The sequence below is a fragment of the Heterodontus francisci genome, chromosome 17 (assembly GCF_036365525.1).
Source record: "Heterodontus francisci isolate sHetFra1 chromosome 17, sHetFra1.hap1, whole genome shotgun sequence".
Classification (NCBI taxonomy): domain Eukaryota; kingdom Metazoa; phylum Chordata; class Chondrichthyes; order Heterodontiformes; family Heterodontidae; genus Heterodontus; species Heterodontus francisci.
This window is the reverse complement of record NC_090387.1, coordinates 5,038,090-5,065,455: the sequence shown is the minus strand read 5'-3', so window position 1 is coordinate 5,065,455 and position 27,366 is coordinate 5,038,090. Positions and strand designations below refer to the sequence as shown.

At 48.7% G+C, this 27,366-nt stretch overlaps 1 protein-coding gene across 6 annotated transcripts in view; it reads left to right on the top strand.

Moving 5' to 3' along the window:
* LOC137378690 (transcription initiation factor TFIID subunit 4-like) overlaps window positions 1-27,366 on the top strand; it is a 459,938-nt gene that overhangs the window by 391,556 nt on the left and 41,016 nt on the right. Inside the window, exon 16 of one of the 6 annotated variants that reach the window (XM_068049030.1) lies at window positions 22,251-22,329. The exons of the other annotated variants lie outside the window; for them this stretch is intronic. Within the exon in view, the coding sequence (XP_067905131.1) occupies window positions 22,251-22,307 (57 nt within the window). The 3' untranslated portion in view covers window positions 22,308-22,329. Of the gene's footprint in view, window positions 1-22,250; window positions 22,330-27,366 lie in introns of those variants that run through there. 6 annotated transcript variants of the gene reach the window in all.

The following is a 27,366-nucleotide window of genomic DNA, read 5'->3' as shown; positions in this document are numbered from 1 at the left end:
TCTCAAGCGCTGCTGACTCACTAGTGTGTATAAGCTGGGGGTGTTGGCCGCTTCAAGGACTTCTGTGTTGGAGATATGGTCCTGCCACCTGATGCCAAGTATTCTCCGGAGGCAGCGAAGATGGAATGAATTGAGATGTCGCTCTTGGCTGACATACGTTGTCCAGGCCTCGCTGCCATAGAGCAAGGTACTGAGGCCACAGGCTTGATACACTCGGACTTTTGTGTTCCGTGTCAGTGCGCCATTTTCCCACACTCTCTTGGCCATAGTCTGGACATAGCAGTGGAAGCCTTTCCCATGCGCTTGTTGATTTCTGCATCGAGAGACAGGTTACTGGTGATAGTTGAGCCTAGGTAGGTGAACTCTTGAACCACTTCCAGAGCGTGGTCGCCAATATTGATGGATGGAGCATTTCTGACGTCCTGACCCATGATGTTCGTTTTCTTGAGGCTGATGGTTCGGCCAAATTAGGCCAGTTCCTGCCTAATATTGTTATAATTAGCCTTCCCCCAATTTAGCACCTTCACCTGAGGGCTACTCTTATCCTTATCCACAAGTACCTTAAAACTTATGGAATTATGGTCACTGTTCCCGAAATGCTCCCCTACTGAAACTTCGACCACCTGGCCGGGCTCATTCCCCAATACCAGGTCCAGTACGGCCCCATCCCTAGTTTGTCTATCTACGTATTGTTTCAAGAAGCCCTCCTGGATGCTCCTTACAAATTCTGCCCCATCTAAGCCCCTAGCACTAAGTGAGTCCGAATCAATCTGGGGGAAGTTAAAATCACCTACCACTACAACCCTGTTACCTTTACATCTTTCCGAAGTCTGTCTACATATCTGCTCCTCTACCTCCCGTTGGCTGTTGGGAGGCCTTTAGAAAACCCCCAACATCGTGACTGCACCCTTCCTATTCCTGAGCTCCACCCATATTGCCTCGCAGCATGACCCCTCCGAGGTGTGCTCCCGCAGTACAGCTGTGATATTCTCCTTAACCAGTAATGCAACTCCCCCACCCCTTTTACATCCCCCTCTATCCCGCCTGAAGCTTCTAAATTCTGGAACATTTAGCTGCCAATCCTGTCCTTCCCTCAACCAAGTCTCTGTAATAGCAACATCTCCCTGCCTGCTCTTCCTCTTAGTCTTACTGGCCTTATTTACTAGTTCCCCCTCATTTATTTCACTTGCTGTCCTACTGCTCTGGTTCCCACCCCCCTGCCACACTAGTTTAAACCCTCCCGAGTGACGCTAGCAAACCTCGCAGCCAGGATATTTGTGCCCCTCCAGTTTAGATGCAACCCGTCCTTCTTGTACAGGTCCCATCTGTCCCTGAAGAGATCCCAATGGTCCAGATATCTGAAACCCTCCTTTCTACACCAGCTGTTCAGCCATGTGTTTAGCTGCACTATCTTCCTATTTCTAGCCTCACTGGCACGTGGCACAGGGTGTAATCCCGAGATTACAACCCTCAAGGTCCTGTCTTTTAACTTTCTACCCAACTCCCTAAACTCCCCCTGCAGGACCTCATCACTCTTCCTGCCTATGTCGTTGGTACCGATGTGTACCACAACCTCTGGCTGTTCACCCTCCCCCTTCAGAATGCCCCCTGTCCGTTCAGAGACATCCTTGACCCTGGCACCAGGGAGGCAACATACCATCCTGGAGTTTCTTTCACGTCCACAGAAGCGCCTATCTGTGCCCCTGACTATAGAGTCCCCTATAACTATTGCTCTTTTGCGCTTTGTCCCTCCCTGCTGAACAACAGTGCCAGCCGTGGTGCCACTGCTCTGGCTGCTGCTGTTTTCCCCTGATAGGCCATCCCCCCCAACAGTATCCAAAACGGTATACTTGTTAGAGAGGGGGATAACCACAGGGGATTCCTGCACTGACTGTCTGTCCCTTCTAGCGGTCACCCATCTATCTGCCTGCACCTTGGGTGTAACCACTTCTCTGAAACTCCTGTCTATGACACTTTCTGCCACCTGCATGCTCCTAAGTGCATCCAGTTGCCTCTCCAACCGATCCATGCGATCTGTGAGGAGCTGCAACTGGGTACACTTCCTGCAGATGTAGTCGTCCAGAACGCTGGAAGCGTCACGGACCTCCCACATCTCACAGGTGAAGCACTTCACCCCTCGAACTGACATTTCTAGCACTAATTAATAAATTAATTTAAGATAAATAAATACTTATTAAATCCTTACTGAATTGTTATATCAACTATATGGTCCCTCGTGCTAGATTCCTACTATAAATATTAAATGCTGACTAAATACAGTAATCTCCTCCCTCTGATTTAGTTACTCTACTTATTAATTAGTTAATTAGGGTTTTAATCAATTTTTATCAATGTTTTATTTTCAAATTCCGTTTAAAATATCCCTACCAGCCAATCAGGTCACAGCTTTCCTGTGACGTCACTTTTCAGTTTTTTTTTTACCAGAGGTAAGTTTTTTATACTTACAGGTCTGGAACTCCACCCTCCGAGTCTTCTCCGTGAGTGCAGGTGCAGTGTAACTAAGGTTCTATACAGTTGAAGCAAGGTTTTGCTGCTCCTGTACTCAAATCCTCTTGCGATAAAGGCTAACATACCATTAACCTTCCTAATTGCTTGCTGCACCTGCATGTTAGCTTTCAGTGACTTATTGATGAGGACACCCAGGTCCCTTTGTACAACTGCACTTTCTAATCTCTTGCCATTTAAGAAATACTCTGCACATCTATTCCCCCTACCAAAGTGGATAACCTCATATTTTTCCACATTATATTCCATCTGCCATGTTCTCCTCCGCTCACTTCGTCTGTCCAAAACCATTTGAAGTATATTTGGATTTTCAGCAGGCTTTTGATAAATTCCCCCACAGGAGGTTGGTTAGCAAAATTGATGCACATGGGACAGGAGGTAATATACTGGCATGGATTAAGGATTGGTTAACAGGCAGAAAACAGAGAGTAGGAATAAATGGGTCATTCTTGTGTTGGCAGGCTGTGACTAGTGGGGTACAGCAAGGATCAGTACTTAAGTCCCAGCTGTCTTCACTGAGGAATATGCAAGAAATTTCCCAGAATTAAAGATCCAAAGGACTAGGGAGAATGAGGAATTGAAGGAAATTAGTATTAGTAAGAAGGTTGTATTGGAGAAATTAGTGGGGCTGAAGGTTGATGAGTCCCAGGGTCCTGATATTCTACATCCCAGAATGTTGAAAGAGGTAGCTATGGAGATAGTAGATGCAAGAAAAATTTATGGGGAGATGAAGAAAATTTTTTTCACCCAATGGGTGGTGGAGGTCTGGAACTCACTGTCTGAAAAGTTAGTTGAGGCAGAAACTCTCAATTCATTCAAAAGGATCCTGGAGATGCACCTCAAGTGCCGTAATCTGCAGGGCTACGGACCAAATGCTGGAAGGTGTGATGAGAATGGGTGGATCGCTTTTCAGCCAGCACAGACACGATGGGCCAAGTGGCCTCTTTCTATGCCTTAAACTTCCTATGATTCTATTCTATGGTTGGTAATCATCTTCCAAAATTCCAAAGATTCTGGAACGGTTCCTGCAGATTGGAAGGTAGAAAATGTCACCCCACTATTTTCAAAGGGAGGGAAGAGAGAAAACTGGGAACTACAGACCTGTTAGCCTTACATCAGTAGTAGGGAAAATGCTAGAATCTATTCTAAAGGATGTGATAAATGGAGACTTGGATAATAATGATCTTATTGGGCATAGTCAACATGGATTTATGAATGGGAAATCATGTTTGACCAGCTCGTTGGAGTTCTTTGAGGAAGTTAATAACAGAATTGATAAAGGGGAGTAGGTGCACATAGTGTACTTGGATACCCCCACAGGAGGCTGGTTAGCAAAATTAAAGCACACGGGATTGGAAATAATATACTGGCATGGATTAAGGATTGATTAACAGGCAGAAAACAGAGAGTAGGAATAAACAGGTCATTCTCGTGTTGGGAGGCTTTGACTCGTGGGGTCAGCAAGGATCAGTACTTGCGTCCCAGCTATTCACAATGTATATCAATGATTTGGATGTGGGGACCAAATGTAATATTTCCAAGTTCACGGATGACACAAAACTAGGTGGGAATGTGTGTTGTGAAGAAGAAATAACTCCTACCAGTGTTTGCTGCCCCTTACTGTTTCTTAGCTCCACCCAGACAAATTCTACATTTTGTTCTTCCAATCTGAGATTCTCCCTTACTAATGTATTGATCCATCTCTTATTGTTAGCCTAACACCACCTCCTTTTCTTTTTTGCCTGTCCTTCCTAAATCTCGAATATCCTTGAATATTCAGTTCCCAGTCTTGGTCACCCTGTAGCCACATTTCCGTAATGGCAATTAGATCATACCCATTTACCTTTATTTGTGCCTTTAAATCCTTGTTGCGAATGCTGTGTGCATTCAGGTAGAGTACCCCTAACTTTGTCGTTTTGACATTATTCTGTATTCTAAGCCAAGTTGATGCTCGCCTTTGTTTTGGCTGCCTTCTAATTTCACTTGCTAGTGTTCTACTTCCTAGTAGCAGCTTTATTTCCTTCCAATTTGAGCTACCACGCAGGTTTCCGCCCCCCTGACAAGCTAGTTTAAACTGTCCCCAACAGCACTAGCAAATCTCCCTGCGAGGACATTAGTCCAGGTCTTGTTGAGGTGTACAGGTCCCTCCTGCCCTCGAACCGGCCCCAATGCCTCAGAAATCTGATGCCCTCCCTCCGACACCAATTCTCCAGCCATGTGTTCAATTGATCAATCCTCTTATTCCTATGCGCACTAGCATGTGGTATTGGGATTAATCCTGAGATTACTGCTCTTGAGGAACCTTCGCCCTCACCAGTATCCAAAATGGAAAACCGATTAGCAAGCAAGATCGTCCCAGGGAACTCCTGCTCTACCTGCTTGATTCTCTTAGACTGCCTGGCGGTCACCCATCCCCTCTCTGCCTGCATGTTCCTAACCTGCGGTGCAACCACCTCCCTAAAAGTGCTATCCACATAGTCCTTTGCCTCACGGATGCACAACAGTGACTGCAGCCGCCGCTCGAGTTCCGAAACCCAGAGCTCAAGCTTCTGCAGCCAGTGACACTGCAGATGTGTTCGTCTAGGACACATGGTGTGTCCATGACTTCCTGCATAACGTAGGATGTACATTTCACTTTGCCAAGCTGACCTGCTATACCGTAACTTTAAAAACGTTCTATTACAATTAGAAGAAGTAGAATAACTTACCAGTTACTGAGTTAGCTGATAGAGGGTATGAGATCTGCAGTCGGCTTTGGAGCAACTAAGCAAGGGAAGAAATAAAGAACTTGCATTTAAATAGCACCTTTCATGACGACTGGTGTTCCATATTTCTTCAGTCAATCAAGTGTGTTTGAAGTGTCGTCGTTGTTGTAAATGCGGCAACCACACCCTGGCAAGAAGTAGGTGAATTTAGCACAGAAACAGGATTATTGTCAGTTAGTACACAGAAAAGTCCCACAAACAGCAAAGTGAAAATGACCAAATCATCTGTTTTTTCAGAAATGTTGGTTGAGGGATAAATATTGTCCCATGACACTGGAGAAAACTCATCTGCTCTACTTCAAAATTGAGACGTGCAATCTTTTCCATCCAGCCGCGAAGGCAGAGTTTCATGTCTGATCTGAAAGGCAGCACCTCTGAAAGTTCAGCATTCCTTCGGTCCTGCATTGGATGGGACTTGAACCTGCAACGTCCTGACCCCAAGACGAGAATGCGACGCACGGAGCCATGGCTGGAAGGGGAAAAAGTCAGCCACCGTTACTACTTCTGGTTTAGTGACCAATGCTGCAAACTGCATGCATGTCGAACCGTTGAATGTTGACTGGGCAGAGCTTGGCCATGATGTTCTCCAGAGTTGAATAGCTAGCCTTACTTACTGTATCGACTCAGTCATGGTCACTTGAGAAGAGTGCCACAGACTGCCCACTGAACCGCACACCAGCAAGACTTGGGTGAGTTTAGGGCAGAAGCAGGAATAAAATGACTGTCATGGCTCCTTCAACTTTGTAACTGTGACTCTGAAGGTCATGAAGACCAGGAACACACGAAAAGGATGAGTTTCCCAGAGCTTTCATAGAGTTTCTTGGCTAGTGGCAGTAGTTTTTAAACCATACTTCTAAAAGTTTCTTGTTTTGCAGCTATGTTGCATCACTCTTTCTGTCAGATCTTTTCTTTATACAAAGATGTCATTAATATCGAAGGTGCCATCATAACCATTAACCTGTCCATTTCTATCAGTTGCTGACAGCCCTGCTGCAAACTTACAGCATTTCCCATGTTTCCTTCTAATTTCCAATCTATGCAGTTTTGCCATTTATCTGTCATCTTTTGACCCATTTTAAAACAAATATTAAAAAGGAGGGGAAAGAAGTGGCCAAGTCAGATCTAAATCCCATGCAACCAGATTATGACACACGTGATCTCCCATGTGTGACAAGGTTTGGAAGTATAATATGCCGGGTTTCCTCAGGAGATGTGGTAAAAAGAATCCCCCAAAGCCAAATGGCAAAAAAAATGTAGTGTCTGTTTAGACCAGGGGTATCCAACCTTTTCACGTGAGAGACTACATTACAAATTACATAAGAGGCCAGTGAGCAAATTTCAGAAGGGTAAAGGCATTAGAAATTTATTTTACAATTAATTAAAACAACAAAAAATGTGCATTTTTGTAAAACAAGCATTAAATGAGAAGACTGATTTATTAATTTACTATATTGAACATTGATTTAGTGAGATACCTGGCATTGTTTTTGCTTGCACAAATGGTCAGTGCCTGCTCGCACACTTGATGTAGTGATGCAGAGTATTCCAGATAGATGTTGGTCTGTCAGGAGTGATCGTGATCGTGCTCTCTCTCCCCCTCTCTGTGTCTGTCTCTCTCTCTCTCTCTTTCCCCTCACTGTGTATGTCTTTCTCTCTCTCCCCCTCTCTGTGACTGTCCCTCTCCCTCCGTCTCTCTGTGTCTGTCGCTCTCCACCTCTCTGTGGCTGTCTCTTTCTCTGGCTCTCTCTGTCCCTCCCCCCCCACCCCCTGCCCAGCTCACTCTGCTCTCCCCGCTCCCCCCCTCCCACCCACCCCCCCCCCCGGGCTCTCTCTGTCTCTCCCCCCACCCCCCATCCCCTGCCTGGCTCCTTCTGCTCTCTTCCCTCCCCGGCCACCAACACCTCTCTCTGGCTGTCTCTCCCCGGCTCTCTGGCTGCTCCCTCTCTCTGGATCTCTCTGTCTCTCTCTCTGTCACTCCCCCTGGTTCTCTCTGTCACCGCCCCCCCACCCACTGTCTCCACCCCCCACTACCCCCCAGCCCCCCACTCTCTCCGGCTCTCTCGGTCTCCGCCCTCCCCCTTCTGGCTATCTCTGTCTCCCTCTCTCTCTCTCTGTCTTTCCCCACCGCCCCCTTCTCTGGCTTTCTCTGTTTCCCCTACCTCTGTCTGGCTCTCTTCCCCCCCCATCTTGCTCTCCCCCTCGCTCGCCAGGCTTAGGCCACAAGCCTCAGGCTCACCTTCACTTTAATCAACATGCTGACCATGACTACCGTCTCCTTCATGACCAGCTCTGCTCATTAACATCTGGGGTCGCACCACCGGGCCACAGCCAATCACCACACAGGCACGCGATGATCTCTGGGAGTTGCAATCCTGGATTACAGTTCAGTCCATAGGGACTGGGGAGCAGCAGGATTACATTTCCCAGGAGGCGTTCACTCGCCGATAACAGCAGGGGTGGCCGCTTGTAATAGAAATCTTTGGTGAGCCGCAAGAAATATCTCATCCCTGAAGCTGAAAGAAACGGCCGTGGGCAAAAACCGCACAGCGAGGAGGAGGAACAGCCGAGTAAAGTTTACATCCGTGGAAACCTTTGGCGGGCCGGAGGGCTGTATGTTGGACAGCTCTGGTTTAGACTTTGCTGCTCGACGATTGGAGCCATATTTTCCCGAGGTGGGAGTGAACCACAGATTGGGTCTGTCTTGTACTCTCTGCTCTCCAATGCTGCATTTGCACTGGCCTTTACCAATGCTGCTTCCATACTGTGCTCAGTGTTATGTTGGTTTTCGAGGCACCCGCCACCTAGGTTTTACACAGCCTGCAGCAATGCCAAAATTGATTTGCTAAAGGAGCTGGCTGGAATGATCCATTAAGAAGGCCCATGCTGGCTGTCTGCACCAAGATGCATTTCGGTCATTGTTTCGATCAGTTCAAAGGTTTTGGCAGGTAAAATGGGGGAATATGTTCCAGTCATATATCGTTATGTTGGAGAGATATTGGTTGTCTATTTAAGCTTGTAATATATGCCTCTATGTTGGACAGACACTGGTTGCATGAAATAAAAACAAGAAATGCTGGAACCACTCAGCAGGTCTGGCAGCATCTGTGAAAAGAGAAGCAGAGTTAACGTTTCGGGTCAGTGACCCTTCTTCGGAACTGGTTGCATGATCTTGCCTCCGATACTCGTCTGTGTTGGAGAGATATTGGTTAAGTGTTCTTGCCTTCATGCTGTGAGTTCTCATTCTTTTTCTTGAATTAATTCTTGGGCTGTGGGTATTACTGGCATGGCCGACATTTAGTCTCCATCCCTAGTTGACATAAAAAAGTGGTGGTGAGCCATCTTCTTAAACCGCTGCAGTCTGTGTGATCCATCCAATTTTATTCTTACTCTGTTTTGGCACAATTGAATGCGTTCCTAAGTCACTTCAGGGAGTAGTTAAGAGTCAACCATGTTGGTGCGGGACTGGCGTCACATGTAGGCCTAGACTGAGTGAGGGCAAGAGGTTTTCTTCCCGTTGGGTTTTTTACGACAATCCAACAACTTCATGCTCTCTTTTGCTGGTAGAAGCTTTTAACATGCTGATTTTTTTTTTTTAAAAGACTCATTCTCAAACTGCCATGGTGGGATTTGGGTTCGCATTCTCTGGATCTTCAGTGGATAGTGTTCTTGCTTCTGAATCAGAAGGTTGTGGGTTCAGGTCTGACTCTAGGACTTGAACACAAATATTGAAGCTGACACTCCAGTGTAATACTGAGGGAGTACTGCACTATTGGATGTACTGTCATTTGGGGGAGACGTTAAAACCGAGGCCCTGTCTACCCTTTCAGGTGAATGTAAAAGATCCCACTGCACAGTTTTGAAGAAGAGCAAGGGAGTTATCCCCGGTGTCCTGGACAATATTTATCCCACAATCACAAAAACAGATTATCTGATCCTTATCATATTACTGTTTGTGGGAGCTTGCTGTGTGCAAATTGGCTGCTATGTTTCCTACATTACAACAGTAGCTACACTTCAAAAGTACTTCATTGACTGTAAAAGGCTTTGGGATGTCCTGTGGTCATGAAAGGTACTAGAGAAATGCAAGTCTTTCTTTCTCAATGATAATGCCATGGGCCAGCACCAAATAGGGGTCTGTGGTCTCTACAGGACAGTGAGACAGCTGGGGCTGAGATTGTGGATGAATCTTAGAAAACACTACAATCCTAGCACAGAATGGCAAGTTGTCCTAAGTCAGGGTACTGCTGCACTTCTTGAATGCTAACTGTAATAATTGTGTGCCTGTTTTGCGATTAAACCTCTTGTGAGTTCAGGACTGTGGTTTAAGTATATCATGAAGTATATAAAAGATAAAACAGTTTCTGTTTTCTCGAAACCATAACATCAGCAGAACAGCAAAGTATTTGTCTCCATTCTCTTGCTTAATCCCACTCACTGTTTTCCGTAAGGTATTTTTTTTTTTTGGAATTAACTTTTGAGGTTACCAAGGTGGCACATGTTACTACTGGAGAACGGATCAATTCACATTCTCCTGTACAACAGAGATACAGAGTAAAGCGCCGTCTACACTGACCTATCAAAACTCCAGGGCAGGTACAGCATGGGATGAGATACAGAGTAAAGCTCCCTCTACACTGTCCCATCAAACACTTCCAGGGCAGGTACAGCACGGGGTTGGCTACTGGCTAATTGGGAGTGTTGACCGCTGATTGCAGCAACGAGCCTCAACTGAGAGTGCTGGTGGCAGTTGGAGGTTGCAGAGGTGGAGAGAGGAGCTACACTGAGCAAGGGAGAACTGTGACAACCAAGCAGAGGGAAAGCTTCAACAACAATCACCATTAAAGAGAAGAAAGAGACTTTTTTGTTAGAAACAAGGCTTTGTCTGGAGGTGGGTGCTGATCACCAGTAATTTGCTTTGCTTTGGCCTGTTGGGGGAGGAACAAGTGGCTGGAACAACAAGGGGTGGGGCTGCCAATTCAACAGGAATCTGTGCTGCTGCAACAAGCACACAGGGAAGCTCCCTCCCAACCCCAATTGCCCAGCCTGGGTCAGCTGAAGCTGCCCGGCTAAACAGACGGAAGGGAATAGATAGTGCCTGGGCAGCTTCAGCTGACCCGGGTGAAGATGCCTCCCCCAACTGGAAGACCAAGTGCAAAGACTGTTTTAAGTGTGCTGTGAGCACCACCTCCAGAAAGCAAGTCATCCCTTACAGCCTGTCTTTACCTCTCCTTTATTCCCTCAGCCTCTCCCCTAACCTGTTGTTTGTTTGTTTTTTTTAATACATATTCAATATCTTCTGTGAATCTTTTGTTATTCGGTGTGCAAGCCCACAGTTTGGGGTGGGTTTAGCTCTTAGACCCATGGCAAGCCCTTCATCACCAGTGGCGGAGCCCTCTACTACCGATGCAGCTGCAGCCTCTGTGGCTGCCCACGTGGCCCCATCACCCTTTAAATTGATAACATCCAGCCATGGGGTGAAGAGCCATCCCCACCCCAACATGTCTATTGAGGCCTGCGTAAAGGCAATGGCCGAGGTTGTCGGCCCCTCGGCCATTGTTGCAGCCTCAAAGATGTATGGGAAGGCTGTGTTCCTTTTGAAGACCAAGCGGGCGGTGTCCCTGTCCCTGTGTAAACCCACTGTGGGTGGGACTTTCCTGCCAGTGGACCCTCTGGGGGCCACTGCGCAGCAGGTAATGTTGTCAAACGTCCCATCCTTCATTCCTGATGAGCTCCTCCTCCCCCACCTGCACCATCTGGGGGAGCTGGCGCGGGAGGAGGTCTTGGAGGGCCACTTCAGTTTGGAGTTCCAGGGGACGGCATACCGCGTCTTTTGGACCTCGGACGGGGCGTGGTGCCACCTCTGCAAGGGGGTGGGGCATGCTCGTAAGGACTGCCCCAACCTCCCGGCCGCGAGCTCCACCTCGGCAGCCCAGGGTGGCGCCACTGCACCTCCTCCCACTCCCACCACACATCCAACAGACACCGCTCAGTCGTTTCCGGAGGCTGTACGAGTGGAAGGAAGACACGGAGGAAAAAGAAACATCAAGAGGCGCGTCCCCTGGACACATTGACACAACCCGAGCCTGAGCTCAGCCCAAGGCCCGATCTCGGGGAGCCCACTTGCCTCAGGGCTGGGCTCAGGCCCAGGGTGACTAAACAAAAAGAGAGTGCGAAGGCTGAGGCTTCTGATGGCATGGAGGTCTCTGAGCCTCTGCGCCCAACTGGGAAAAAGAGAAGGCACCCCTCCACAGAGGTACCACAGGGCCCTGAGGTGCAGGGCCCATATGTTGGGGGGGAGCTGTCTCCTTGTTCAGGTCCCCAGGTTTCCCCTACCACCAACACCATCAAGGCTTCAAAGTCTGGGCAGGAGCTCCCTACCCCTCAGGATAGAGGGGAGGGGGAGGCCCCTGTACATGAGGCCCCTCCTGAAAGAGTAAGTGGAGCCTTGCTTGTGGTGGGCGAGCCTGGGGATACCTCCCATTCTGCCACTGGGTTGGATGCCCTGAGTGGAGGGGAGGGCGAGGCCCCAATGGGTCGGCCCTCCCAGCCAAAATCCACCACCAACCAGGACACACCCGACCCGGTGATAATTGAAAATTCTGCCCCATCTGCTGGGTCTGCGGGTGCTGGCGGAGCGGGAGATGGCCTCCTCTCTCCGCCTCCAGTCTTGGCTCCGGCTGGATTTCCGGAGTCGGGAACTCCCGTCTTCCCTGGACCGCTGATTGGCCTGGGGACGGAGGTGGAGGGGGGTCCTGAACCACTGGTACCCACAGGCTCCAGTTCCATCTTAGAACCCAGAGAGGACTTCTCCGCCATCGATCCTGGAGGTGGGATCGTGACGGAGGCGGGACCAGCTGGCGTGGCCAGGGCGTCTGCCCCACAGTGTGTGGTGGATGTGTCGGCTGCTGGCGGTGACAACCCGGAGGAGGATGGGGATTCGGTGTTGGGCATGGAGGATGACCTTGATTCCATTGCCAGTGAGGTGGTGGAGTCCCTCGTGCCTACCACCGAGTCTCCTCTCATCCCCACGGCGGAACTCCGGGATTTCCTCGCGGCTTGCAGTGGTTGCCGCGATAAAGTTCAGCTGGCCCTCGGCCGTTGGTTGAGTCTGGCGCTAATCATCCAGTCCGTCCGTGCCGCTCTCAAGAAAGCGGGCAGGGCTGCGGGCGTGAAACTGGTTGAGAGGTGCCGGTTTAATGCATTCCTCAATGGGTTGCTGGGGGAGTGGAAGGCCAGGTGCACTTCCGCTCCCTCCTCACAGTGAGGTGTTGGTGACGATTTTTTTTAAGTACCTTTGACATGAAGATAACCATAGCCAGCCTCAACGTCAACGGCAGCAGGGGGTCTCACCGCAGATTTCACAATCTCTCAGTCCTCAGGGAAGGGAGCAATGCAGTGAGCTTTCTGCAGGAAACCCACACCGTTCCGGGAGACGAAGCCACCTGGCTCCTGGAGTGGTAGGGTGGGGTCTACATGAGTCAGCTCACCCCTATTTCTAGTGGGGTGGCTATCTTGTTGGCCCCGACTTTTCAGCCGGAGATCTTGGGGGTCAAGGAGCTAGTGCCGGGCCGCTTGCTCCACCTCGCCGTTCGCCTGGGTAGTGTGCCGCTCCACTTTGTGAGCGTGTACGCGCCCAGGCCCGGCGCGTTGCAAGCGCACTTCTTTGAAGAAGTGTCCACTCGCTTGAGCTCCATCGATAGCGGCGAGTGCATCATCTTCGGGGGGGGATTTTAACTGTACCCTCGAGGTGGGGGATCGCTCCGGTCCCCAGCGCAGCCAAGCGTCGGTGGAGAAGTTGAGGGGACTGATCAACTCCCTTAACTTGGTGGACGTCTGGCAGAATCTCCATCCCGACTCCAGTGCCTTCACGTGGAGATCTGGAGGAGGAGGGTCCCAAATCGACCGCCTCTACTTTTCGCAGGCGTACGTCTCCTGTGTCTTGGCGGCCTCCATGCGGCTGGTGCCGTGCTTGGACCACCACCTGGTGTGGGCGGAGTTCACTCCGCTCCGCATGCGGGCAGGGTCCACGTACTGGCACTTTAACAACTGGCTGCTGGAGGACGAGCGATTCCGGGACTCGTTCCGTCGATTCTGGACTGGCGAAGGAAGCAGGGGAGATTCCCCTCCTTGAGGCTGTGGTGGGATGTGGGCAAGATTCACATCCGCGTCTTCTGTCAGGAGTACAAGAAGGGGTCGACCAAGAGGCGGGAAGCCGAGATAGGGCGCCTAGAGAGGGAGGTACTCGACTTGGAGACCCGCCTTGGTCATGCCATCGCGGACCAGTCCCTGTGGCAGGCGTATAAAGAGAAGAAGGGCGCGCTGAGGGACCTGCAACTCATAGGGTCCCGAGGCGCGTACGTGAGGTCGCGGATCCAGATCCTGGAAGATTTGGACCGCGCCTCACCCTTCTTCTACTCGCTGGAAAAATAGCGGGGGGTCTGTAAGCACCTCGTTGAGCTGCTGGCCGACGCCGGATCCTCCATCACGGATCCGGAGGGTATGGGCCTCCTGGTCCGTACTTATTACAGTGCATTGTTCTCTCCGGATCTGTCCAGCGAGGATGCGCGCAGAGTTTTGTGGTAGGACCTGCCGCAAGTCAGCCCGGAAGGCGCCGAAGGATTGGAGGCTCCGCTCACGTTGGCGGAGCTGACTGGCGCCCTCCACCAGCTCTCAAGGGGCAAATCCCCAGGGCTGGATGGGCTGACCGTGGAGTTCCTCAGGGCGTTCTGGGACGTCCTGGGGGACGATTACGCGCGGGTCCTGGGGGAAAGCCTGGCGACCGGGGAGATGCCCCCCTTGTGGTGCAGGACGGTCATCGTCCTGCTGCCAAAGAGGGGCGATGTCCGCCTGCTTAAAAACTGGCGTCCGGTCTCCCTCCTCAGCACGGATTATAAGATCTTTGCCGGACTATGTCTACCCGCCTGGGCTCCGTGCTGGGCCACGAGATCCACCCCAACCAGTCCTACACGGTCCCGGGCCAGTCCATCCAGGACAACATCCACCTGGTCCGGGACCTGATCCGTCTTTCCCAGAGGACTGGTCAGCTGGTCGCCTTTCTCTGCCTCAATCAGGAGAAGGCGTTCAACAGGGTGGATCACGAATACCTTTTCGGAACTCTGCGCGCTTTCGGACTTGGGCCGCATTTTGTGGCCCAGGTCCGACTTTTATACAACGCCATAGAGTGTGTAGTCAAGGTTAACGGGTCCTTGATGGCGCCTCTTCGCTTTGGGAGTGGATTGTGCCAGGGATGCCCCATGTCTGGCCAATTGTATACCATCTGCGTGGAGCCGTTCCTGTGCCTGCTTCGCAGGAGGTTGACGGAATTGGCTCTGCGCGAGCCGGCCATGCGGATCGTCCTCTCGGCTTACACCGACGACGTGCACCTCGGGGTTACAGATCCCGTTGACTTGTGGAGGATGCGTGACTGCCAGCAGACCTTTTCTGCCGCATCCTCCGCGAGGATCAATTGGGAGAAATGTTCCTGTCTCCTGGTGGGTCAGTGGCGGGTGGACTCCCTGCCGGAGGAGTTGGCACCTTTTGCGTGGAGTACCACACACCTCCTCTATCTGGGAGTCCACCTTCGCCCCGCTGAGGAAGCCTGGCTGGCAAACTGGCAGGGGTTGGAGGCGAAAGTCACCACTTGGCTATGGCGCTGGACAGGACTGCTCCGAGAGCTTTCCTTCAGGGGCCGAGCGCTGGTCATAAACCAACTGGTGACCGTGATGCTGTGGTACCGGTTGGTCACTTTTGGCCCCGCCCCCTGCATTCACCACCAAGATCCAGAAGAAACTCGTCGATTTCTTCTGGGGCAAGAGGAAACACTGGGTCTCTGCCGCGTTCCTGAGTCTCCCGATCGAGGAGGGAGGCCAGTCGCTAGTGTGCATCCGCACCCAGGCTGTGACTCTCCACCTTCGGACCCTGCAGAGATGCCTGTACGTCGAGCGTCCTCCCAGATGGTGTGCGCTGGCAACGTATTTTTTACGCCAGTGTCACTGCCTTCAAGACGACACGCAGCTCCCAGCGGAGTCCGTTAGCCTCGCCTCTCTGCGGGAGTTGCCTGTCTTTTACCGGGATCTATTCCGAGTCTGGAACATGGTTGCCTCCAGTCAGGGCGCTCCCCCGCCGGCGGAGGAGAGCGCCTCGGCTGTCCGGGCGGTCAACTCTGGGGACGGACTGGCGGGCGGAGGAGTAGCTGAAGCCCCCGGGACGCCTCTCACTGCGAGTGGCGAGGGGACTCGGGAGAGCGGAGCGCTCCCTGCCGAGCTGAACCCTGCTCGGCCAGAACTGCTCATCGGACCCAGGCCCCGAAACCCTCCTCGGGATCCGGTCCTGCACAACCCAAGCCGCCTCTCGGAAATGCTTCCTGTACGGGCTGCTCCTGCACACTCTCCACTTCCTCGCCCTCATCAGTCGGCCGGACACGCTCTGGCAGTCCGCCTTGCCACCTGGCGGCGAGGGGAAACCCCGATGGAGGTCTCTCTACGCGGGAGTCTTCCCCCTTTATATCGGGGACCTGGGGTGGAGGGTGTTGCACAGGGCAGTCCCGTGCAATAGGCTTTTAAGTAGGTTCACGGACTCCCAGGCCGCCTGTACTTTCTGCGGCCTGGACGAGTCCGTGTTTCACATATATATGGCGTGTGCGAGGTTGCAGCCCCTTCAAATACTCAAACAGGGGCAAATACTCCTCAAGTTCAGCTGCACTTCAGTCCCACGCTCCTGATCTTTGGGCACCCGGTGCGGAGGGGCGTGGGCCGGGAGGAGGATCTCCTCGCGATCTGCTCCTGGGCCTGGCCAAGGTGGCAATTCACAGGTCCAGGCCGGGCCGCGGGGGGTCCGTCCTCCCCAATTGCCTGTCCCTCTTCCGCGGTTACGTTCACGCCCGGGTGTCCCTGGAGAAGGAGCATGCGGTGTCCGCCAGTATGCTTGAGGCTTTCTGCGACCGGTGCGCACCGCAGGGACTGGGGTGCATTGTTGACGCCGAGAATGGCATTTTAATTTGAGTTTTTTGTTTATCTGATTTTAATAAAGTTATTTTTAAAAAATGTATATCAAGGGGGCCTGAGGAATAAAGGCCCCCTCGACATAAAAAAAAAATGAGGTTAGATACAGTGTTAAAAAAAAAATGGGTTAGATACAGAGTAAAGCTCCCTTTCCACTGTCCCATCAAACACTCCCAGGGCAGATTCAGCACGGGGTTAGATACAGAGTAAAGCTCCTTCCACCCTGACCCATTAAAACTGCCAGGGCAGGTACAGCACGGGTTAGATACAGAGTAAAACAAAAACAACTTGCATTTATATAGCACCTTTCACGTAGTAAAACATCCCAAAGCACTAAACAGGAGCATTAACAAATAAAGTTTGACACCGAGCCACATGAGATATTAGGGCAGTCTGAGCTGGGTTTTAAGGAACATCTTAAAGGAGGAAAGAGAGGTAAGACAGAATGGTTTAGGAAGAGAATTCCAGAGCTTAAGGCCAAAGTAGCTGAAGGCACAGTGGTGGAGTAATGAAAATCAGGAATATGCAAGAGGCCAGAACTGGAAGAGTGTAGCAATCACAGAGGATTGTAGGGCTGGAGGAGGTTACATAGCTAGGGACGAGGCAGTGGAGAGATTTGAAAATAAAGTTGAGAATTTTTTAAATCATAGTGTTGCTTAACTGGGAACCAATGTAGGTCAGCAAGCACAGGGATGTTTGGTGAATGGGATTTAGTGTGAGTTCAATATGGGCGACAGAGTTTTGGGTGAGCTTAAGTTTATGAAGGTTGGAATGTGGGAGGCCAACCAGGAGTGCGGTGGAAAGGTCAGATCTAGATGTAACAAAGGGTTAGATGAAGGTTTCAGCAGCAGATGGACGGAGTCGGGCAATGTTATAGAGGTGGGAGCAGATGGTTTTAGTGAAGTCACTGATGTGTGGTCAGAAGCTCATCTTTGGGTTAAATACGATACTAAGATTGTGAACAGTTTGGTTTGAACTCAGACAGTTGCCGGGGTGAGGGAGGGAGTTAATGGCTAGGGAATGGAGTTTGTGACAGGGACCGAAGTTGATGGCTTCAGGGTCAGGCTTCCCGATAATTAATTGGAAGAAATTTCTGCTCATCCAGTACTGGATGTCGGATAAGCAGTCTGATAATTTAGAGACAGTGGAGGGATTGGGAGTGGTGGTGGTAGAGCTGGGTGTCATCAGCGTACATGTAGAACCTGATGTTTTCAGATGATGCGACTGGGGGCAGCATGTAAAAAGGAAACAAAGACTTGCAATTATATTACGTCTTTCACGACCACTGGTCATCCCAAAATGCTTTACAGCCAATTACAGTAGTCTTGAAGTGTAGTCTGTGTTGTAATGTAGGAACCAATTTGCACACTGCAAGCTCTCACAAACAGCAATGTGATTATGACCAGATAATCTGCTTTTTATGATCTTCATTGAGGGATAAATGTTGACTGGGACACCAGAAATAAATTCCCCTCCTCCTCTTCAGAATATTGACCTGGGATCTTTGACATCCTCCAGGGAGGGCAAATAAGGTCTCGGCTTAGCGCCTCATCCAAAATACATCATCTCCCTTGGTACAGCGCTAAAATTGCAGCCTTGATTTTTGTGCTTGAGTCCTAGATTGGGGTTTGAACCCACAACCGTCTGACTTAGATGCAAGAGTGCTACCAACTCTTTGCCATGGCTGACACACAAGATGAGCAATAGGAGGGGTCCCAAGGATAGATCCTTGGGGGACACCAGAAGTAACAGTGTTGGATTGGGAAGGGAGCCATTGGAGGTAGCTCATTGGCTACGGCTAGGTAGATAAGAATGGAACTAGGCGAATACAGTCCCAATCAGCTGGTCGACGGAGGAAGGTGTTGGAGGTGGTGGGGTCTAACATGTCGCAGGTTGCAAGTGAGGGGGGGTTAGTTCACCATGGTCACAGTGTGTGACTTTGATAAGAACTGTTTCGGACAGGGTCGGAAACCTGATTGGAGGGAGATCCGGGAAAGCTGGGTGCAGATTAGGGAGGCAACATGTTCAAGGCCTTTGGAGGGCAAAGGGAGGTTGAAGATGGAGCAGTAGTTTACAAGAATGGAGGTTCAGGGGTTGTTTTTTTTGATGGGGTGACAATGTCAGATTTGAAGGGGAGGGCAACAGTACCTGAAGAGAGAGAACTGTTAGTAATATCACGTAACACGGGGGCTAGGAAGGAAAGTTAGGTGGACAGCAGTTCAGTGGGAATAGGGTTGAGGGAGCAGGAAGTGGGTGTCATGGACAAGGTGAGCTCAGAGGGCATATGGGGAGATAGGAGAGAAACTAGAGAAAGATGCAAGTTCAGCACTAGGGCAGGGGGAGTCTTGGAGAAGATCTGGCTTGGTGGGCTAGGGAATGGGTTGGTAACAGCAAAACCCCCTCTATAATGCCCCATAATGTGCCTCAGCCTTCCTGTGTGTCATTTTTCCTTTTACTGCACACCAGCTGTCTTATGGCTTCTTGGGTCAAATTTGGAAAAGGTTTTTACTGTGGACCTTTGTTCACAAGAAACTGAATTGAGACTCAATTTGTTTCAGTTACGATGCAACTCTAACAGAGGTTAAACTGAGAATCTGATAAATGTAAACACAAGCTGCTGCATGACATCACTTTTCCTCAGCGCCAGGGCGCTGAACTAATTTGTGTGAAATACTTTGAGACATCTTTAATAATAATACTCTGTTTTTGTCTGTCCAGACTATTTTGATTGCCGGTGGGTTAATTTGATGGGCGGAGCCTGGCACACACAGGGTGCGCGAAGGACTGGAGCGCGTGACGCACATGTGGCTGCCAATGGGTGGCGGTGGTGACAAAGGGTGTGATATGAGATACTTCATGGTATTCTGTTACGCACGCAGGGATGTAATTGGTATCTGGCGGTGTATTATTTCTAGATGAATTTAACATACTGATATCAATGCAATCTTGTCTATAGTACACTGAACCTAAAACACTTCAATACTGTGTTGAGTGTTACACCAGTTTAAATTATTCTCACTACTTATATAACCATTGAGAAACCTAAAACCACCCATCTTTCATCACAGTTTCTCCAGACTTAACCTAAGATTGGAAGGACAAAATCTATAATTGTCTTTCACTATTCAAGTGAATAAACTTTTACACGTCTATTGTCAGGCCATGTTGAAATCCCAGTGACAAACATTTCTATGAGATTTTATAGCCATTGTGAGCTTTGGTTTGTGGTTAGCACTGGCTGGAGAGATTGTTTCCATGAATGATGGGATGTGATTGGTGAGAGGAATGGGGATCGCGTGGGAGGGATGGAAGGAATGGGATGGAGATGGCATGAGAAGGATGGAATGCAAGCGGAGGCAGGTGACTCGCATGGAGAATTGGAGCGCATGACACATGGTCATATAAAGACAGATAGTAAGATATTTAAAAAAGAAAAGTTAACAAAGTGAGCATTTGTCCTATAGAAAGTGAGTCTGGGTAATTAATAATGGATAATAAGGAGATGGCAGATGAATTGAACACGTAATCTGCATCGGTCTTCACTATAGAGATTCAAGTTACATCCCAGAATAAGTTGTAAGTCAGGAAATGGAAGGGAGAGAGGAACTCCAGAAAATTACAATCACCAGGGAAGTGGTACTGAACAAATTGTTGGAGCTGCGGACTGACAAGTCCCCAGGTTCTGATGGATTTCGCCCTAGGGTGTTAAAAGAAGTGGCTAGTGAGATATTTGATGCGTTAGTTTTAATTTTCCAAAATTCCCTAGATTCGAGGAAGGTTTTGTTAGATTGGAAAATAGCGAATGCAACTCCTTTATTCAAAAAGGGAGGGAGACAGAAAGCAGGAAACTACAGGCCAGTTAGCTTAATATTTGTCTTAGGAAAAATGTTAGAAGCTATTATTAAAGATGTTATAGCAGGGCATTTGGAAAAATTCAAGTTAATCAGGCAGAGTCAACATGGTTTTGTGAAAGGGAAATCATGTTTAACCAAATTATTGGAGTTCTTTGAGGGAGTTACATGTGCTGTGGATGAAGGGGAAACTGGTGGATGTATTATACTTAGATTTCCGGAAGGCATTTGATAAGGTGCCATATCAAAGGTTATTGCAAAAAAATAAAAGCTCATGGTGTAGGGGGTCACATATTGGCACAGTTAGAAGATTGACAAGCTAACAGGAAACAGAGAGTAGGCATAAATGGGTCATTTTCTGGTTGGCAAGATGTAATGAGTCGTGTGCCACAGGGATCTGTGCTGCGGCCTCAACTTTTTACCATTTTATAAATGACTTCGATGAAGGGACCCAAGGTGTGGTGCTAAATTTGCTGATGACACAAAGATCGGTAGGGAAATAAGTTGTGAAGCAGACATAATGAGGTTACAAAGGGATATTGATAGGTTAAGTGAGTGGGCTAAGATCTGAAAATGGAGTATAATGTGGAAAAATGTGAAATTGTACATTTTGGCAGGGAGAATAAAAAAGAAGCATATTATCTAGATGGTGAGAGATTGCAGAGCTCTGAGATGCAGAGGGATCTGGGTGTCCTAGTGCATAAATCACAAAAGGTTAGTATGCAGGTACAGCACATAATTAGGAAAGCTAATAGAATGTTCTCATTTTTTGCAAGGGGAATTGAATACAAATGTAGGGAATTTATGCTTCATTTATACAGGGCATTGGTGAGACCACATCTGGAGTACTGTGTACAGTATTGATCTCCTTATTTAAGGAAGGATGTAAATTGGAAGCAGTTCATAGAAGGTTTACTAGACTAATACCTGGAATTGGCAGGCTGTCTTACGAGGAAAGATTGGACAGGCTAGGCTTGTATCCGCTGGAATTTAGATGAGTAATAGGTGAGTTGATTGAAACACATAAGATCCTGAGGGGTCTTGACAGGGTGGATGTGGAAAGGATGTTTCACCTTGTGGGAGAATCTCGAACTAGGGGTCACTGTTTAAAAATAAGGGGTCACCCATTTAAGACCGAGATGAGGAGAAATTTTTTCTCTGAGTGTCGTGAGTCTTTGGAACTCTCTTCCTCAAAAGGTGGTGGAAGCAAAGTCTTTGACTATTTTTAAGGCAGAGTTAGGTAGATTCTTGATAAGCAATGGGGTGAAAGGTTACTGGGGGTAGGTGGAAATGTGGAGTAATCAGTTCAGCCATGAACTTATTAAATGGCGGAGCAGGCTCGAGGGGCCGAGTGGCCTACTCCTGCTCCTAATTCGTGTGTTCATATGTTCGTATGTGCAGCTGCCAATGGTTGGTCGTGGTGGCCCGGTGGGTGGAGTGTTAGTGGAGAATTCAAACAAAGGAAGGTAAGGGGAACCCAACAATAAAGTTAGCAGAGATTGTTTCTGTTAGGATGGGATGGGATGGAAGGAATGGGATGAGGTAGCATGGGAAAGATGGAATGGCATGGGATGGGGAGGGGATGGCATGGGAGGGGTGGATGAGATGATGGTATTTGTCAACTGTGACAAAATGGCAGGGACAATGATTTGATACAACTTATTATTCAAAAGCTATTTTTTGTGTTAAAAATGAAGATTCACCAGATTTGAATGAAAAAAAGTTTTAGGAAAGCTGTCAGATGAATTAAAAGAATACATAGATGAAGAAGACAGTAATAGTCTATACCCTCCAGGGGTTTCTACACAGTCTAACTCCAATGGGCATGTCATCATACAAACGGAGACTCAAGGAAGAAGCAGTTAAAATGTTGCTGCGAAACTTGAATCCTAAACAAGGACCTTGTCATGGAACAAGATTGGTAGTTAGGAAGCTGTTTTCTTCAACGATAGATGCTGAAATTATAACAGGCAGATTTCAAGGAAATAGAGTGTTTATTTCTCGAATAATATTGAGCCTATCAAATGTAAACCTGCCTTTTCGTATTCTATGACGATAAACAAGTCACAAGGCCAGACTTTTGACGAAATTTGTATTTACATTCCTAGGACTGTTTTTACACATGGACAGCTTTATGCCACTTTTTCCAGAGTGAGAAGTTTTGATTCTGTTAAAGTCTTTGGTGAAAGAACAACTAGAAATCCTGTATTTAAAGATGTACTGTCCCAATAAAGTGTCTACTTTCACCGCACATGTTTTGCTGTTTTATCATAAATGTGATGCACTACTGTATAAATGGAAGTCTCCCTAAACCTCTACCTCTTGACATAAGCACAGAAGAACATCAAAAAAGGGAGCAGGAGCAGATCATTCGGCCCCTCATTCAGTACAATCATGGTTGATCATCTACCCCAACTCCACTTTCTCGCCCACTCCCATATCCTTTGATTCCCTGAGAGAACAAAAACCTGTCGATCTCAGCCTTGAATATATTCAACAATGGAACATCCACAACCCTCTGGGGTCGAGAATTTCAAAAATTCAGAAAACTTCTGAGTGAAGAAATTTCTCCTCCTCTCAGTCCTAAAAGATCGACCCCTTATCCTGAGCTGTGCCTCCGTGTTCTAGATTCTCCAGCAGGGGAAACAAACTCTCCATGTCTACCTTGTCAAGCTCGTTCAGAATCTTGTATGTTTCAATGAGATCACCACTCATTGTTCTAAACTCCAGAGAGTATAGGTCAAATTTACTCAGCCTCTCATCATAGATCAACCCTTTCATCCCAGGAACCAATCTAGTGAACTTTTGCTGAGCTGTCTCTGATGCAAATATATCCTTCTTTAGATATGGAAAACCTATACACAGTACTCCAGCTGTGGTCTCACTAAAACCCTATACAATTATACCAAGACTTCCTTATTCTTGTACTCCAATCCCCTTGCAACAAAGGCCAACATGCCTTTTGCCTTCCTAATTGCTTACTGTATCTACATGCTAACTTTCTGTGTTCCTTGTATGAGTACATCCAAGTCTGTCTGAATGTCAACATTGAAAACATTCGTGCATTTAAAAAAATATTATGTTTTTCTGTCCTTATGACCAAAGTGAATAACTTCACACTTCCCCACGTTATGCTCCATCTGCCACATTGTTGCCCACTCACTCAACCTGTCTTTGCAACCTCTTTGTGTCCTCCTCACAGCTTACATTCCCACCTAGAATTGTATCATCAGCAGAAGGCGGCCACACGGCCTGTCATGTCTGTGTCAGCTCTCTGCAAGAGCAACTCACCCACTTCCCCGCCTTTTCCCCGTAGCCCTAAAACATTTTTCTTCATCGCTTCTTTGCCAAACACCTTAAATTGGTGTCCTCTGGTTCTCGACCCTTCCGCCAACAGGAACACTTTCTTCATATCTACTCTGCTCAGACCCCTCATCATTTTGAACAGCTCTATCTAATATCCTCTTAATCTTCTCTAAGGAGAACAGTCCCAGCTACTCCAATCTGTTCAAGGAACTGAAGTTCCTCATTTTTGGAACCATTCTCGTGAATCTTTTCTGCACCCTCTCTAATACCTTCACATCCTTCCTAAAGTGTGGTGCCCAGAATTGGACACAATATTCCAATCGAGGCCAAACCAGTGTTTTATACAGGTTTATCGTAACTTCCTTGCATTTGTACTGTATGACCCGATTTATAAAGCACAGGATCTCAAGTGCTTTATTATCCGCTTTCTCAACCGGCCCCGCCACCTTCAATGATTTGTGCACACATGCCCCCAGGTCTCTCTGCTCCTGCACCCGCATGAGAATTGTACCTATTTTTTATATTGCCTCTCCTCATTCTTCCTACCAAAATGAATCACTTCACATTTCTTTACATTAAATTTCATCTGCGACTTCTCCACCCATTCCATCAGTCTGTTGATGTCCTTTTGAAGTTGATCATTATCTTCCTCATAGTTCACAATATTTCCAAGTTTTGTGTCATCCACAAATTTTGAAATTGTGCCTTACGCACCCAAGTCCAGGTCATTGCTCTTTGGCCTCCTTGTCTCGAGAGACAATGGGCAAGCGCCTGGAGGTGGTCAGTGATTTGTGAAGCTTGGAGTGGCTAGAAAGGCCAATTCTAGAGTGGCAGACTCTTCCACAGGTGCTACAGATAAAATTGGTTGACAGGGCTGTTACACAGTTGGCTCTCTCCTTGCGCTTCTGTCTTTTTTCCTGCCAACTGCTAAGTCTCTTCGACTCGCCACACTTTAGCCCCGCCTTTATGGTTGCCCGCCAGCTCTGGCGATCACTGGCAACTGACTCCCACGACTTGTGATCAATGTCACAGGACTTCATGTCGCGTTTGCAGACGTCTTTAAAGTGGAGACATGGACGGCCGGTGGGTCTGGTACCAGTGACGAGCTCGCTGTACAATGTGTCCTTGGGGATCCTGCCATCGTCCATGTGGCTCACATGGCCCATCCATCTCAGGTGCCGCTGGCTTAATAGGGTGTATATGCTGGGGTTGTTGGCCGCCTCGAGGACTTCTGTGTTGGAGATACGGTCCTGCCACCTGATGCCAAGGATTCTCCGGAGGCAGCGAAGATGGAATGAATTGAGACGTCGCTCTTGGCTGACGTACATTGTCCAGGCCTTGCTGCTGTAGAGCAAGGTACTGAGGAAACAGGTTTGATACACTTTGACTATTGTGTTCCGTGTCAGTGCGCCATTTTCCCACACTCTCTTGGCCAGTCTGGACATAGCAGAGAAAGCCTTTCCCATGCGCTTGTTGAATTCTGCATCGAGAGACAGGTTACTGGTGATAGTTGAGCCTAGGTAGGTGAACTCTTGAACCACTTAGAGCGTGGTCGCCGATATTTATGGATGGGGCATTTCTGACATCCTGTCCCATGATGTTCGTTTTCTTGAGGCTGATGGTTAGGCCAAATTCGGTGCAGGCAGCCGCAATCCTGTCGATGAGTCTCTGCAGACGCTCTTCAGTGTGGGATGTTAATGCAGCATCGTCAGCAAAGAGGAGTTCCCTGATGAGGACTTTCCATACTTTGGTCTTTGCTCTTAGGCGAGCAAGGTTGAACAACCTGCCACCTGATCTTGTGTGGAGGAAAATTCCTTCTTCTGAAGACTTGAACGCATGTGAGAGCACCAGGGGGAAGAAGATCCCAAACAGTGTAGATGCGAGAACACAGCCTGTTTCACGCCACTCAGGATAGGAAAGGGGTCTGATGAGGTGCAGCTATGCTGAATTGTACCTTTCATATTGTCATGGAATGAGGTGATGATACTTAGTAGCTTTGGTGGGCATCGAATCTTTTCTAGTAGTCTGAAGAGACCACGTCTGCTGACGAGGTCAAAGGCTTTGGTGAGATCAATGAAAGCAACGTAGAGGGGCATCTTTTGTTCACGGCATTTCTCCTGTAGCTGGCGAAGGGAGAACAGCATGTCAATGGTGGATCTCTCTGCTCGAAAGCCACACTGTGCCTCAGGGTGGACACGCTCAGACAGCTTCTGGATCCTGTTTAAAGCGACTCGAGCGAAGACTTTCCCCACTATGCTGAGCAGGGAGATTCCACGGTAGTTGTTGCAGTCACCGGTCACCCTTGTTCTTATAGAGGGTGATGATATTGGCATCGCGCATGTCCTGTGGTACTGCTCCCTCGTCCCAGCACAGGCAAAGCAGTTCGTACAGTGCTGAAAGTATAGCAGGCTTGGCACTCTTGATGATTTCAGGGGTAATGCCGTCCTTCCCAGGGGCTTTTCCGCTGGCTAGAGAATCAATGGGCATCACTGAGTTCCGATTTTGTTGGCTGTATGTCCAGCTCATCCATGACTGGCAGAGACTGGGCTGCATTGAGGGCGGTCTCAGTGACACCATTTTCCCTGGAGTACAGTTCTAGGTAGTGCTCCACCCAGCGGGCAATTTGCTTGCGTTGGTCAGTGATTGTGTTCCCTGATTTAGATTTGAGCGGGGCGATCTTCTTGATGGTTGGCCCAAAAGCTCTCTTAATGCTATCATACATTCCTCTGATACTTCCGGTGTCTGAGGCCAGCTGAATATGACTGCATAGCTGTTGCCAGTAGTCATTTGCGCAGCGCCTGGCTGTTCTTCGTGCAGTGCTTCTGGCTGCTTTAAGTGCTATGGATGTTAGCTCGCTGGGGGCTTTCTTGTAGTTCAACAGTGCAATGCACATAGCGGCTATGACAGGTTCCAGCTCTTCAAAATGAGATTGAAACCAGTCTGCATTCCTCTTCGCACGTTTGCCGTAGGTGGTCAAAGCTGACTCATAGATGGCGTCTCTGATGTGGGCCCACTTGGTCTCTGCATCCCCTGTAGGAGTGTTTTGAAGGGCTTTTTCAAGTGAATTTAGAAAATTACGTAAAAGCTGTGGATGAGAAATTCTGCTCGTGTTGATGCGTGGGCGGCCCTTCTGCTTGGAGTGACGCAGCTTGTTTGGTTTGAGTCCAACCTTTCTGCACACCAGGGAGTGGTCGGTGTCGCAGTCCGCACTGTGGAAACTGCGTGTGATTTGAACGCTGTTTAAAGAGGCTCGCCTTGTGACGATGAGGTCCAGCTGGTGCCAACATCGTGATCTTGGGTGCCTCCAAGAAACCTGGTGACAGGGTTTAGTATGAAAGAACGAGTTGGTGATGCAGAGGTTATGATACGTACACAACTCAAGCAGTCTCTGTCCATTCTCATTCATCCTTCCAATGCCATAGCGCCTGAGGCAGGAGGGCCATGAGTCATGGTTGGCCCCAACCCTGGCATTAAAGTCCCCCAGCAGGAATAGGTGTTCGGTGATGGGGATGCTACTAATGATATTATGGAGTTCCTCATAGAACTGGTCTTTAGCTTCAGGTGGGGAGCAGAGTATTGGGGCATAGATGCTGAGTAGGTGTACTAGACCAGAGGCGGTGAACAGTAGGATGGACAGTATGCGTTCTGAGCCATTTGAGGGTGGCTCTATCATGCTGAGCAAAGAGTTTCTGATGGCAAAACCCACTCCATGCTGTCTTGGTTCTTCAGGATCCCTACCCTGCCAGAAGGTGTAGTCTTGCTCTCTTAGAGATCCGCTCGCAGGGAGGCGTGTCTCCTGAAGTGCTGCAATGTCCACATTGAGTCTACTGAGCTCGTTGTTAATGATGGCGGTCTTCCGAGAATCTTTGATTTGTGTAAGGTCTTCCGACAGGCCAGGACACATAGTTCTGACGTTCC